Source organism: Callorhinchus milii, unplaced genomic scaffold (genome assembly GCF_018977255.1).
Source record: "Callorhinchus milii isolate IMCB2004 unplaced genomic scaffold, IMCB_Cmil_1.0 Scaffold5, whole genome shotgun sequence".
Classification (NCBI taxonomy): domain Eukaryota; kingdom Metazoa; phylum Chordata; class Chondrichthyes; order Chimaeriformes; family Callorhinchidae; genus Callorhinchus; species Callorhinchus milii.
In genome coordinates this window covers 11365405-11380744 of record NW_024704746.1, presented here as the reverse complement: position 1 = coordinate 11380744, position 15340 = coordinate 11365405, and the positions used below count along the sequence as shown (strand labels likewise).

The 15340-nt window shown below is 41.4% G+C and overlaps 1 protein-coding gene across 2 annotated transcripts in view; it reads right to left on the bottom strand.

Annotated features, from left to right (window-relative positions):
• Positions 1–1611: 1611 nt before the first annotated feature.
• nos1apa (nitric oxide synthase 1 (neuronal) adaptor protein a) overlaps positions 1612–15340 on the bottom strand; it is a 161377-nt gene continuing 147648 nt past the window's right edge. For both annotated transcript variants that reach the window (XM_007895655.2, XM_007895656.2), the window contains 2 exons: positions 5783–6128; positions 1612–4215 (listed from right to left, as the gene is read on the bottom strand). In XM_007895655.2, the coding sequence (XP_007893846.2) occupies positions 3651–4215; positions 5783–6128 (911 nt within the window). In that variant the 3' untranslated portion in view covers positions 1612–3650. The remainder of the gene's footprint in view (positions 4216–5782; positions 6129–15340) is intronic.

The following is a 15340-nucleotide window of genomic DNA, read 5'->3' as shown; positions in this document are numbered from 1 at the left end:
ATGTTTCCATTAGTGGATTTTAAGTAATAATAAAACACTTTAAAATTCGCAGTATTGGTAGTCTGCAGGTGCCCAAGATCTAAACATATTCTCTGCCTATTAATTTGTGGCAGTCTCAGACTCGGAAGTCCTTACAATGAAGGAATTAACAAAAGAAAATATCTTTGCTTTGTGCTCTGCAGAGCTTCTCAGACTGCTGACGTCTGGACTAATTAGACCACATGAATGAATTATCAGCCTCTACTGTATACATTTTTAAAAAAAAACTTTGACAGATAACTGGTCCCAGTGCTCAAAGGTTCATTCTGCATTATAAATGATATTCCCAAAACACTCCTGTTACTGTCTTGTCCTGTGAAGCATTCCATTAGATGACAAGTGGAAAAATGAGGCATGTGGCTGAGATTCAACCAATGAGATTCAGCGTAAGGGAGGAATAGGCATTTGACAAATCAGTCCACTGAGTATCACCATTTTAAGAGGTCCAATTATTAAAATAGTTGTCATAAAGTTTGCTGTAAATAGATTGAGAACTTCAAATAACGAGGAGCTATTCCCTCCACTCTCTGGAAAAACTCCTTCATTTGCTGGTTCATAAGTTGCGTTGTATAACATCCCGCATGTTGGCTTACATCGGGCAACCCTAATGCCAGCTGGTTGAGTTATCCACATCTTTAACTGCCCCCATTCAATGACATTGAGCAATTTAAGTTACATCCTCAAAGCATAACCCTTCAAATGTGATTCATAGTGTGAATTTTTTTTTGATCAGCCGGGTGTCTGACACATCGGAAACCCATCACCATCCTTAAGAGTATCCAAACCAAACTGAGAATTCCATGTATCCTACCTGAGACAGGTTGTTGGGATGGAATGCCTACTCTTTCCCTGGAGGGATGCATCGTGCTTACTTATTAGGCGCAGGTTGGCAAGAGTCGAGGCTTGGGGACCCTAGAGTGTGTGTTGGGGGACTGCTGGAGCCTAACCAGCTAAAACCGCACAGATGCATAGTGTGAACAATTAACTACTATGAATAAGTTAAGAGTGAATCATTACAATGAAACGTACATTTTTTCCTAAGATACTGAGAGATTGGTCATTTTCAGATACGGGTGGTGCAAAGTTGCAGGATGATTAAAAACCTCAACCGTGTCTTTGTTAAGTAGACTGGAAGGATTTGAAAACGAATCGATACAAAATGAAACACGCAATTTCATCAAGTCTTGCCATGTGGCAGGCAATAACTCAGAACTACCACAAGGAGGCAGAAAGAGACGCAGACTAACCTCTACTGGCTGGTTTGCGGCATTGAAAAGAAGCGATTCAAAACATGAACAAATTAGAAAATTAACCAGCAGCTTCATAGAATTCATAGAATCGATTGTGAATGTAGGCAAGAACATTGGCATTCTGATTTTTTTTTCTCGAATTCTGGTGAAATCCCCTGCAAGAAAATTCAGGGGGAAATGTCTTATCGTTATTAGTGCTAAGTACAACAATCATCAAAATGATACCAAAAATAATCAATTGTCCTTAGCCGCAATTATTTAAATACTGCATTTGGTATTGACTTTGTGCACAACAATAACACTATATTAGAAATTTATCAGCTTTTTTTTAAATTCAACTTGTTTATTTGTAAAATCAATATGACTCAAAGTGTAATTAAACAAAAGCGTTACAAGTCATTGTTTTGGGTTACAAGTCATTGACTAAACGTACGAGAGAAGAATGAATGGCATGATATGGAGTAAAGCAATGCAGAATTCCTCAAACTACTGGCATTGTGTCTGACAATTGGTGGAATCGTACCAATTCATCCCAAAACAATTGTGATACTGAACTCTAAAAACTGAATAATGTCACAATCCTCCCACAACAAAGCACTGATTCTGTGATTTCTTTCCATAAACCCGGCAACAGTTGCAAGCAAGGACTGATTGAATTGTTCATGCAGTACAGAATGTGTCATTGCAGCAATAAATTTACCACTAAAAAATAAAAAAGTAACAAATTAATGATAACCATTTTCAGATGTACCCTGTACACTTGGTCTAATTACACAAAACAAGGCAGTGAATTATACAGAATGTAGGTTGTTTAAATCATTCCTAGCTGCTTCCTCCGTACGGATATTTACAAGATTTTAATGGCACATATCAGACGTTACCAAATAAATACATCGAAATGATTCATAAACAGGCTGCACACACATATATTTAAAGAAGCCTTGGGTTTGGGCTTTATTCTTTTCGGCATGAGATTTATAAAATATTGCATAAAATAGTAAAGATTGAAAGTGTTAATAAAATCTACTTTTTTATAGAATATAACTATGTGGAAATATACTAAAACTCAAGATTCCTTTCATAATTAGTATTTGATCACAGGAGAGGATTTAGTTTGATCTACTGAAATCTCTCTTAATAACTAACTTCTGTATAGAGTTCTATGAGGGGAAAGGGTGGACGGATATAGCTCTTTTTTTCTATCTGTGGCGTCTTGAAATTCAGACTGAATTTGGAGGAAGAAAGTCAAATAAAGTTACTTCCCTTGCAGAAACCCTGGAACTATTTCAGATACAACTCTTCCTGAGACACTATCTCTGGAGAGTAGTGCACTGTAGGTTAGTGGGAATTAAAGGTTTTTAATACAGGTAGAAGCTGTTTGGCAGAGAAACAAAGAGTTGACAGTTAAAACAAACTATCATACACATAAATAATCCATTCTCTACAAAAATCTTTTGTAAGGAGGCTACTGTTAAGGCAGTATGACAGACTTATTAATAAAATGTGTACTTTATAAAGATTAATTTGACTTACTTTGTAATGTAATATTAATCTAAAATAAATTCATCTTTCCTAAAAAAAATCTACATTAACTTAGAATACAATTTAATTTCTATTCTTGATGCATTAACCTGAATGCAACTTCCCTTGTTGTGATTTTAGCACTTAGAAACTTTTCAGATAAATCTGCAACACAATCGACTTCCAAAAGACCATGATGTTCGTTCCATTACACAGTCTGCCGGAAGTGTATAAAAGAATATTTAACTCTGTGTTTACACGAAGCTCAAACCACGGCATTTATACAAGGCATAAAGAGGCACTTGTTGTTTTATTGCTTGCATTCGTCTTCATGATGGCAAGGGTTTATTGGTCACTTTGGTGAATTAGATAAAACAGTGCCTGTGTTTGTTGGTTTGTTTAGCTTTAACCATCATAAAAATAATAAAATGTCTGTGATTTCCAGACACCAGCCACCTCATAATGTCTCAAGCAGAAGCTTGGAAATTTGGAATCTGAAAGCAGCAACACTCATCCGTGAACGTGTATAATACGTTGGACACGTGTTTTATAGTTTCTAAAACCTCACCTTTCCATGGTTAGGGAAAGCCGTGCTTTGTATCTATGTTCTGGTCTTCCAACCGATCATGGAAGATTAAGAATTCCAGAACAAAACAAAGTGCACAAAACTTTCCGTGAAACTTTCTAGGATGAGATAAAATAAGCCGGAATAAGTTGTACATTTTTCCTCCCTTTGGAAACCAGGCTAAAAATGGATTGAGAAAGTAGTGGGGAAACCAACAAAAGAGGACACTGCAGTTCCAGCTTTAACTAATGAAAAACACCATCCCCGACCTTAGTCTAATCGAATGACAGCAGATCTGGATGAAGTTCTTCATTGTCGACGCTTGAGGATCTTTGCCTTGGCACACCCGAGTCTTCAGAGTCATTCTCCAAAATGTCATCTTCACTAATGCTGATCCGTAGGCAAGGCTTGTCTGGAAGTGGCGAGGAAGCCATTCTTTTCTCGTGAGCAGCCGGATTAAGTTTGATATCTACAGGTTCTTTATTGAGAAGATCAGGTACTGAGTGGACAGGCTCAGAGATGTCCTCTGCATTCTCTATAGTGCTGCGGAGCTCATTCTCCAATTGTGCCTCACTATTGGCACTAGATGGGACCATCTTCAATATGCTTCCTGGGAGGGGGGTTTCAATCTCTTCAGGCTTCTTTTCAGGCTTAGTGTCTTCTTGCATTGAGGTTTCATCAGCTGTGGCTGTGTAGGAGATGTCAGAGACATCGGTGCTGTGAACCACTGGATCGGATGATATCATCATGTCCTGGGTTGTCTTCAGAGCCCGAGGCATCCGCTTTTTGGCGACTGGTGGAGGTGGTTCCAATCGAGGGAATGTGTCCAGGAAGCCTTGACTGCAAATGCAAAGACAAATTCAGTAAAGCAGTTACACTGCAGCTCAATTTGCAAACCTTTCTCAATTGTATGTTTTTAACGTATGACTCACTTCTCAGTACTGTTATTCTGCTTATGAACTGAATCCCATAAAGCAATAAAATAAACGTCACGTGGGGTCTAAATTTGTGATATTTCTGAACAAATTTTATTATTAAAAAAAATTATTGAATTTCTGAAATGTAGAAATTTAATAAGAGCGCATTTCTTTTTCAACTCTGTCTTTGGGTAAGGAGAGTGGCAAAAGCGACAGCCTATTTCTCCCTGTGATGCTTAGGTAACAAGATCTGATCGGTGGGATCTGCATTCCACATATTTCAGGCGAGTGGTCATTCTGCACTCCACACCGTCCCCCCTACCACTCCCTTCCCTGCATTGAGGCCAATATGTTGAACTCATTAAAAAAAAATCAACTAGACCCTGTAATGGGAGGACTATAGTACAGGTATTTCTGGAAGAACGAGATCAAATGGGCTGAAGGGTCTTCTTCATGCAAAACCTCTCTTCTGGTCCTGTGTACAACTGACTGACAGCACTGCAATCTGTACTTCCTACAAACCTGGCCCTAGAGCTTAGAGACAGGTATTGATTTGGTTTATAAATAATTCCTCAGGGCACTGAGTAAAGGCAGGATGCCAAACTTCTCTTGCAGAGTAGATCTGTGATGTACAGCAAATGTGACAAATATTGCCACTATTATGCTGTGTTTGGACATCACAATAATTGTTTTAAAGAGCTCCCTGAAATAATCGTGCTCTCACTTGTCATTGCTGGAAAACTTTTTGTCTGGGAGAGAAAAAAAATCCTTGTTACATTAATTGAATCTCTTCGCTACAGATTGACCAAAAAGAATACGCCAACCTTCAGATGAAATCTTATTACATATACACTTCCTTCTGAGATGGAAATAAAAGTTTACAACACAATTGCCATTATTCCTCCATTCGCACCATGACTCTCCTGTGGTTTAATAATGATAATAATAATAACAATCCTTGCATTTGATATTGCGCCTTATCACGTCGTCGAGATGTTTCAAACACTTCACAGGAATTTCTTGTGACATATAGTGACTGTGTATTTTAGGCGAATATGGCAGCCAATTTGCATCCAGCAATGTCCCACTAACAGCCATGAGCCACGAAGAAGCATCAAGAGACTGGCTCACCGTAGTAACAAGAGGCTCCGATTGCTTTAGATGCACTTTCCCTGCACAGCGATGCTCCACCCTCATAGATATGCATATTCTTTGTTTGGCGACACGGAAAGAGCTCGCGGGTCAGGTACCTCGAGGCACTGATGCATCAAGGCCCACGTCAACACAATTTAAGAGAATCCAATTGAAGCCTTCGTTTACCAGGGAAGTGAATTGCAATGATTTATCGCGTACCTGACATCTGGCAGCAGATCAGAATACTTTAGCATTTCTAGTCAGGTTTCCAGTCAAGACCGTCCTCATGACAGAGGGGCAGCATTAATCTTCCTTGGCAGGAAACGGCCAAAGGTTCCAGCAGGAGCTGTACTTACATTCCATTGTTCCTCCCCAGTCCTTTTTCATCACTCTCAGTCATGGTCAGGACCCCTTCCGCATTCTTATTGACCTCGGTCACCCCCACGTCCATCACAGTGCTCTGCTCTTTCCTTCGCAGGAGGTCATTAACCTTGGCCCCCATGGCCTTCCCCAGGTTGATGGCACTCTTCAGGTGCTGGCTGTTGATGCCACTGACGGACTTCCCGCCCGTCACCGTGGATTCACCTCCGCCGGCACACGTCACAGAGGCAGCCTGGGGGCCCTTAGTGGAGGCGGCGGCTTTGCTGTGCTGGAGCTTTGGCGTGGGAGCTGTGTTCGTATTCTCAAACATGCTTTGGTCGACTGCCAGAGAAAAAGAGTGGGAGACACACAAAAAAAATCCTATTTAACAAACGAGTTCTTTCTCTTCAAAACCCAGTTGAACGCTGATTTAAAAAAATGTGACAGCAATTATCAGATGCTTTACAACGATTACAGCAGGTAATTTGTTGACGCCTCAAATAAATTAATTATTTACAACCGGATAAAAGACAAGGGCAGAAAAAAGGGGGAGAGAGAAAGAGGGGAAGGCGACTTTCAATGCGTGCAACATGAGTAAAGAGCAAAAAGTTCTTACCTTACAAAGTGAGAGCTCAGACAGCATTAAAGAGATAGGAAAAGTAAAGACAAGACACGGCGAGAGAATTATTCAGTGACAGTTGCACAATCAAATGCTGAATTGCTCCATTTTACAAGCCCATTACAGTATCATAGTCTGTATCTGCCATTGCTTTAAATACACTTACTGGTCGTTTTTCAGGCTTTGCCAGTTTGGGGGATTTTTACAGAAAGTTTACCTTATCTGCCTGGACACCTCCACATCCACTCTGCACTTGTTATGTTAAAGGACAGGGATACACACTAAAGACAGACCTGGATTTAAATCCAGAAGTTAATTTCCTTTTTTGGGAAGATAGAGGGTGGGGGGACAGGAGAATAACATTAACGGTTTCAATGCAATTTTTTGTTTGGAATCATTGGGACATTTTGCTTTTACCTACACGGCCTTGAATGCTAGAGCACCACATCATTTGATGGCTGTAACTCATTTCCATTGCTGGACTGTACATTGCATTGATTGTACTGCAATTCCTGTTATACGTGGCATTTGTGGATCTGAAAGAGATGTTGTTCAAACAGACACTCTGAACCTTGTGGACCTTGATCACCACCACCGTAATATCATTAAAGATCCCTGAGGTGGGGCTGATAACATTTTTATTTCTTTTTATTTCATTAATATAAATCTGTAGAACGTTAAAACATTGAAGGGATAAATGTATCCACAAGACTGTACCAGCCTCGTCTGCAAGAGATGCTGTGAATTTCTGCACACCTTGATTTCTTCCACCCTTTGATGATAGAGTTTCTTTCACTTTAGTCGAGATGATTTCCAAGAGCTTTCAATCGTCAATCACAGCAATAAGGGTGATTCACAGCAATCACAGCGAAACGAGATCCGTTTCTCAGGAAACCTCATGGTTTGAAAAGAGTAATAGTACATAAGAGCAGACCTGCATAAAACATGATGTCCACACGCTCAAAGCAGCTCGGAGGAGACATCTTTGCCTAATTACTTTACCCAGAGACAAGAACTTTTAATGTCATCATATAAGAGTAGGCCTTTCAATTATGAAGAATGAGAATCCACTAGTATGTCACCGCCCAGCCACCTCAGAGCTTTTATAATGTCACTCTCTGGTTTATTGAAGAAGTCTTTGTATCTAACATCCCAACTAGAATCGAAGCTCCAGTGATTGAGTGCCCAGCGAGGATGAGGCTTCAAACGTCAGGCGTGATTGTTCTTTGATCCTGATCATGTTCAATGAGAGCCAGTCAGAGGCAGTGGTGGCTCATCGGGTGAGGCAAGCGAGGTGCGGGAGCAAGGCCAGCAGGTGAGAGGCCAAGACATTGGGCATGCAGGAAGGGCCCATTGCCATAGTAACAAGATAGCTTGGGTTGGCAAACTCAGGACTGCCTCACCTGCCAAAAAGGTCACCAGCTGCAACTGGTCAGAGAACTAGATGGAAAGCCTCCGATAAGGAGCGTGCTCCGTCTTTGCGGGGAAGGTGGGCGCCGAAAGTTGGAAAATAATAATAATCGCTGCATTTGATGTGGTGGACGTCTCAAAGCCCTTCACAGCATTTACCTGTAAAGTGCAACGACCGTGTATGTTGTAGGCGAACACAGCAGCCAATTTGGTCACAGCAATGTCCCACAAGCAGCCGCGAAGTGAATTTGGAAAACAAAAGCTTTCAGGAAATGCAGACATAGAAGTTTTGCCAACTATGATCCCTGGGCAGGCAGGAGTAGGTAATATTGCTGACATGGCAAAGAGCCTCATCGAACAAGTGGAAGATCTCAGCTGTTGGTGGGAAGTTGCTGCTATGGGAGTTGTTCAGAAGGATTCAGCCAGAGGGAGTAACAGACTGTGTCTGAGCTATTCCCCATACCCTCATTTGGGGCTGTGAGATTGTCTGCCAAGTTAATATTTTTTTAATTAAACGCACCAGCAAGAACAGGTTGAGAAGAATAAGATCGGGCATTTGCTTTTAAAGAAAAGAAGAATACAAGAAAAGCCTGTGAAAACAAAAGGAGCTTTATTTCAGCTAAAAGCAGGTTGAAGACAACAGCAGAGTTAAGTGCACTTACAATACCAAGAGAACACGTCAGAGAGAGAGAGAAAAAGAGAGAGGGAGAGCTGAAAGTACAAAGTCATAGTTAGTGTACAGCAATGTGCTCTTATCGTGTTACTTAGTAAGAAAGACTCCAAAGTGAAAGTCACAACAATAATTAATGATGGGTTTGATGCCCCCCTTCAAGTCAACGAACCAAGAGAATTCTTTACACCTCAAGTTGCATTTCCGCTGTTGAAACGCGCACTCGAGCACTACAATCATCAGTAGTCAGGACCCTTTCAGCTGCTTTTCTCTCAACAGTAAAAAGCCGCATGACGCAGCCTAATAAAACCAGGTTTAAGCATCTTTCTTCACTAATTGGGAACTAAATGTGAGGGAAGTGAGGCTAAAGAACTTAACCAGGTTCATCCAGTTGAGAACTGAGAAGACACACTCAGCTGTAAATCATGTAGATTTTATATAACACACGTAGAGCACGATCTCACACTTTATGCTTTTCGCTGGCCGGAGACACCACCCGCAGGACACAATGAGAAACTTATTTCTCCCTGAACCATCAGGACAGAAGTGGTAAAGTGTTTAATGCCTCATCTCAATGTGTACGTCATGTTTAAAATGCTATATTCTTCATACAAAGAATCCTTGCATTTTATAAAGTGCCTCATCACGTCGTAGAGACATCTCAAAGCACCTCGCAGGATTTTACTGTGAAGTGCAGTCACTGTGTACTTCGTAGGCAGACTCAGCAGCCAATTTGCACATAGCAATGTCTCACAAATGGCAATGAAGTGGATTGTCAATTTTATTGGGGGGGTTGCCAGGACATAGGGAGAAACTCGTTTCTATTTTATAAAAGTTCAGAATAAATGTTCTACGTAAAAGAAATAGGTATCCCTCTCCCCCCCCATCACAGTGCTTCACCGATATACTGTATATTTAAACATTTGTGGCTCACAATCCAGCAAGGAGGAAAAGCCGAGGCATTTAACCTCACATCACTACTGCAAAACAAGGCAGTAACAGTGCCATGGTCAGTGGTCTCCCCCTGCTCTCGGAGGAAAGTGTTAAATGTAAATCAGCTTCTAATAATAATAATAATACTTGGCATTTGATATAGCTCTTTTCACGTCTTCTAGACGTCTCAAAGTGCGTCACAGAATAGACTGTAAAGTGAATTGACCGTATACTTATGGGCGAAACGCGGCAGCCAATTAGGCACATCTGTGTCCCACACACAGTCGTAGAAGAGACCCATTTTTTTTTGAAGGATTATTATCAGGCGCGTCGAGTAAGGAAACTTGCCCAAGGTTTCACCCTGCCGGGAATCGAACCCAGGTCTCTCGATTGCGAGGCAAGTGCTCCAACCACTGAGCTACAGGACTCCAACGTATTGGGCGTCTGGAAGTACCAGAGTAAACAACAACTGACACTTATATAGTAATAATAAATAATAATAATCCTGGCATTTGATAGGGTGGGATAATAATCCCTCCAAATCCAAAAAAAATAATAAATTGGTCATTTTCAATCTACGACTGTTTGTGGGACATTGCTGTGCGCAATTGGCTGCCGCGTTCGCCCACAAATATACAGTCAATTCACTTTACAGTGTGTTCTGTGAAGTGCTTTGGGACGTCCTCCCGACGTGAAAAGCGCTATATCAAATGCAAGGATTATTATTATTATTAGAGCCTTATAACGTCTTCGAGATGTCTCAAAGCACTTCACAGAATAAACTATAAAGTGAATTGATTTATATTCTGTGGGTGAAATGCAGTAGCCAATTGCGCACAGCAGTGGCTCTATAATATTTACTATATTAATTACTTTCTATATTAATTACTCTTCCATTCTTCAACCACCCCTCCCTCTCCATAATCATAAATAAAAAAACTACACAAATTCTCCACATGGCAGTGTTACAAACCTGGCTTCTGCTGGTATAGCCGAACAAAGAGCAGGAACAAGGCTCAAAATTATTCATGGCTTAAAACCATCATCTTAAAAAATTAAGATCGTGAGCACCTTTGGGACAGTCTGAAATTCAATCCTAATTTGCAAATTCACACTGGAAAAACGACTGTGGAAAATCAGCTTCTAACTTTAAACAAGGATTATTATGATAGTTGATAACTTTTAAGAGAGAAATGGATAATTATTTGCGGAGGACAAGTTTGCGGGGCATTGGGGAGAGAGCGGGTTAGTGGGATTGAATTGGATAGCTCTTTTCAAAGAGTCGGCGCAGAGTCGGTAGGCTGAATGGCCTCCTGTGCTGTATAATGCAATGATTCTATTAAGCCATTAATTTAGGACAGCTTTCCAAAATACTACATAATCTTCAAAAATTTAAAGTCAATATTCTTATGTCTGCGGAACCAAATGGGAAGAAATTCTACCCGGGTCTAGATGCGCTCTGTTTATGTAACATTTTAAGAGTGTTAGAATTCGGCAAACTTTTGAATTCTGTCTTAATTTCAAGAAATCATCAATTTCTAGACTCTATATTACAGAAACAGAATAAGTCTAGACCCAGGTGAAATTTTCCCTAGAAGAGGCCAGGTTTAGTGTAGGAATTCTCCCCTTGCTCACTGCCAGTTGGTTTCAATTCCAAGCAATTGAAGTGGCCCCTTCAATGAACAGCCAGTAATGCCAACAGATCTTGTTGCCTTTGGCAGGTGAGTGCTACTGGCAGGAGAGGAAACTAACCTGTAGCTGTGTATTGGGTGTCTGGAAGTACCAGAGTAAACAACAACTGACACTTATATAGTAATAATAAATAATAATAAACTTTGCGTTTGATCAAGCGCCTTATGACGTCTGAGACGTCTCAAAGCGCACCACAGAATATATTATAAAGTGAACTGACTGTATAGTTTGTGGGTGAACAGTCGTGGATTTAGTGACCAATTTATTATTATTATTTTTTTGAAGGAATTATTTCCCCCGGAAAAGTGATCCGTCAATCGGCTAACAATTGACATCCTACTTACTGCTAGGTAAACAGAGGCATGTGTGTGAAGGAAACTTGCCCAACATTTCGCCCTGTTAGGAATCAAACCAAGATCTCTCACTTGGGAAGTGAGTGCTTCAACCCCTGAGCCACAGGACCCTTACACAAACCTTTCACTTAGGTCTTAGGATAACGTCACAGTTGCAATTTCAACGGTGTGCAGTGCCTTTCCCCCCACAATACTGGGTAAATGGTTCAGAATTATTATGCTGTTTCAGCAGCTTTAATAAGCAGCCTCAGGCTTTCAATTTTGGTATTGATCTTTTTCCTTCCACTTAGCACAGATAGCCACTAGTGGCATGCACAATGAGTCACAAATGTACCTGAGCCCATTAAATCTGTTTTGACCCGGGCAAAATGTATTTTGTGAGCCTCCAGCAAGATTTCCTGCTCTGATTTTTCTTTAATTCTTATATGAAACAATGCAATACCAATAACATTGACCCAAGCACGTTAGTGGTGTGTTGGGAACCTTAGAAATGTAATTAGTTCCCTTACCACTAATATATTCTCCATTTATATTCTAGTCCATAAGAGCCTTTAAAAGGAACTGGATAAACACACAATGGAAAATAATGGTCAGAAGACTTAAAAAAAAGTTGTCCTCAATTAGTAAAGGTGTTTGAGTTTAATCAGTATCAGTGACATTCTGTCTGCAAAGTCAGGGAACAATTACTGTGCTTTCAGGGTCTGAAGGTCAGAGCTAGGTGTAGAAAGAACCACTTTAATGAAGGACCATCTTTAGCACCAGATGATCCAATGGAGCTGTAAAGTAGGTGTGTGGATCCTTATACGATAATGGGCTAAATTGTGTTAAGTATAAAAGGCTTCACCCAAAAAAACACCAGGGATGTAGGTTCCCTGCTCAATGAGCCACAGTGACTAAAAGGTCTCGGCTTTGTTCCCAATGTGATGCACTTGATCTTAGCTGGGCTGACTGGAGGAGTGTTACAGTCGGCCTCAGTGACCATGGACTAGTAGCTGAAGAAGAGGCAGTTGGAGTTAAGGCAATCCCTGGTGGAAGCCAATACAACAACAATTTGCATTTATATAACAACCTTCATGCGTGATAGCGTCCTGGAGCACTTCAATACCCATCAAGGCCAAGAGCAACAACAGAAGGTAACAGCTGCCTCAATTCTTTAGCAATTTGGGGGAACTATTTTCTAGGACTTTCCTCGTAAAAAGAAAATATGATTACAGGCTGACAAGTCAACTAAAATTAATGTAGCAATGGCAGAATCCTGCTTTGTCTACTGTGTGCTTCAAGCATATTAAATAAAACAAATACTATCAATTCTGCGATGACAAGCTAATGTTACAATTATTGATGTGCGTAAACTTTTGGGGCTCGTTGTAATGGATGACTCATTTGTAAATGACTCTATAATAATTTACTGTCAAAATATCAAAATAGTAGCATTGGAGTTCCATAAATGCTAACATGGTCATGTCAAGTTAAAAGATCCAAAGAACAGTTGTAGCTCTGTTTGAACTTACGTGTGGATCCTGTTAACATACAGGCATTATATTTGGTATTCTCTTTAGCCATACATGCCTTATTTGGATCAATCTAACCCTATTATTTCTCGGGCTTGTTTTGCTTTGTCTTTCAAATTTGTTGTTGCAGTCTAATCTCTATTCTACAAAGTGAATGTGTTTGTCCCCGAGCTCTTATACTGGGTAGAAATGTAATTCAACCATAACTTATAAATCTCATTGTACAATCAGTGGAATATAAAATTATGCATTCAAAATTAATTCTCTCCATGGAGCACATTAACAAAGCTTGGCCTTCCTGATAAAGGGTATTCTCGATGTTTGAAGATTTAAAAAAAGGGGGTAAAACTCACTGTTGATCACTGAAGCCTTTGTTCTGAAAACATGAAGATTATAAAATCACTTTAGATCACATTTCTTGGCGGTAGATTGCCGGATTTGTTAATAATAAATCCCACCATGTACCTTGATGCAGGACCTGCCAGAACTCTGCTCAGAAGCTGATCTCACTTGATATCCAGACCTTGGACAAAGGAAGATCCCAGAGCCCATCAAGAGACATATCCTTGTATATACAATAATAATTATTGGATTTGATACAGCGCCGTATCACATCTTCAAGATGTCTCAAAGTACTTCACAGAACATACTAAATAAATAAATATAATATATATATATATATAGAATGAAGGCTGCCGAAACCCTGATGCATACCTTCATTACATCGAGACTTGACTATACAAACTCATTGCTTGTCGGCCTTCCCAATTCCTCCCTCCACAGGCTGCAGATCATCCAGAACTCTGAAGCCCGTGTCCTCTCCCGCACTAGGCTCTGTCACCCTCTCACTCCCATCCTTGCCCAACTACACTGGCTGCCCATCACACAGAGGATACAGTTCAAGATCCTGGTCCTCACATACAAAGCCCTCCATGGTCTCGCCCCACCCTAGCTCTGCAACCTCCTAACCCCCTTGCAACCCGCCCGCTCAGCCGGCTCCGGCCTGCTCCACGTCCCCCGACCCACCCGCCCCACAATTGGCAGGAGACCCTTCAGCCACTTTGCCCCCAACCTCTGGAGTTCCACCCCCCAATCACTCTGCCTCGCCCCCTCCTTAGCCTCCTTCAAGTCCCGCTTCAAGACCCTCCTCTTCAACCATGCCGTTGGCCACTCCACTTCCCCTCCCTTCTCCCCCCTTGACCCCAGCTCGGGTCTGAAATGCTGTACATTGTCCAGCGCCTTGTGATGTCCTCCGACGTGAAAGGTACTATACAAATGTAATCTTGTTGTTGTTGCTCTCCCTAACTCTCCGACCTCCTAACCCCTACCATCCTGTTTGCTCCCTCCGCTCAGCGGGCTCCGGCCTGCTTCATGTCCCCAGCCTTGCTCGCCCCACTATCGGTGGGCGGGCCTTCCGCCACTCTGCGCCCACCCTCTGGAACTCCATCCCGCAGTCCCTCCGTCTGGCCCCCTCCTTCACCACCTTCAAAACCTTCCTCTTCGACCGTGCTTTTCGAACTCCCTGCTTCCCCCTGCCCCCTCAGCTCGGGTCTGTAACTCGGGTCCAGCGCCTTGGGACATCCTCCCGACATGAAAAGGCGCTATATAAATGTAATTTTGTTGTTGTTGTAAAGTGAGTTGACTGTATATTTTGTGGGTTGAAATGCAGCAGCCAATTGCGTATAGCAATGGCCTACAAACACTCGTGGATTGAAGTGACCAATTTTTTTGAAGGAATTATTACCCCCGGAAAAGCGATCCACCAAACAACTAACAACCGGGTTCCTACGTACTGTTAAGTAAACTGAGGTGTGTGGAGTAAGGAAACTTGCCCAACATTTCGCCCTGCCGGGAATTGAACCCAGATCTCTCGCTTGCGAGCCGAGTGCTCTAACCCCTGAGCGACAGGACTCCTAATGCCTGACCTTTTCAGGTCAATCCAAAATGCTTTGCTCCCTTTGGCCTTTTTACTGTGTCTCTCTCCTCCCCTGAAACCTGTTGGATGGCTTTTACTACAAATATACAGCCAGTCAAGTCAGTCTGGCGTGAAAATGTGGACTGAATTTCAGAACTGTTTACGAGCGAGTGCCTGAGTGCTTGGGGCTCACAGTAGATACCTGGCAATTAAAGGGAATTGCAAATAGGAAAGAAATGAATCAAAACACCATTAATTTGTAATGATATGGAAATAGGACCATGGAAAAGATGCAAGTGTGTCATCTAGAGCACTGGCATGTCTTTAGAAATTAAATATTGCCTCTCAAATTAACAGATACGCAGAAGGTGCATTGAAAGTTTTCACTGCAGATTTCTTTCAAGCACATCACACATTCAAGGGTTAAGCAATGGAATGGGTTACTTGACCT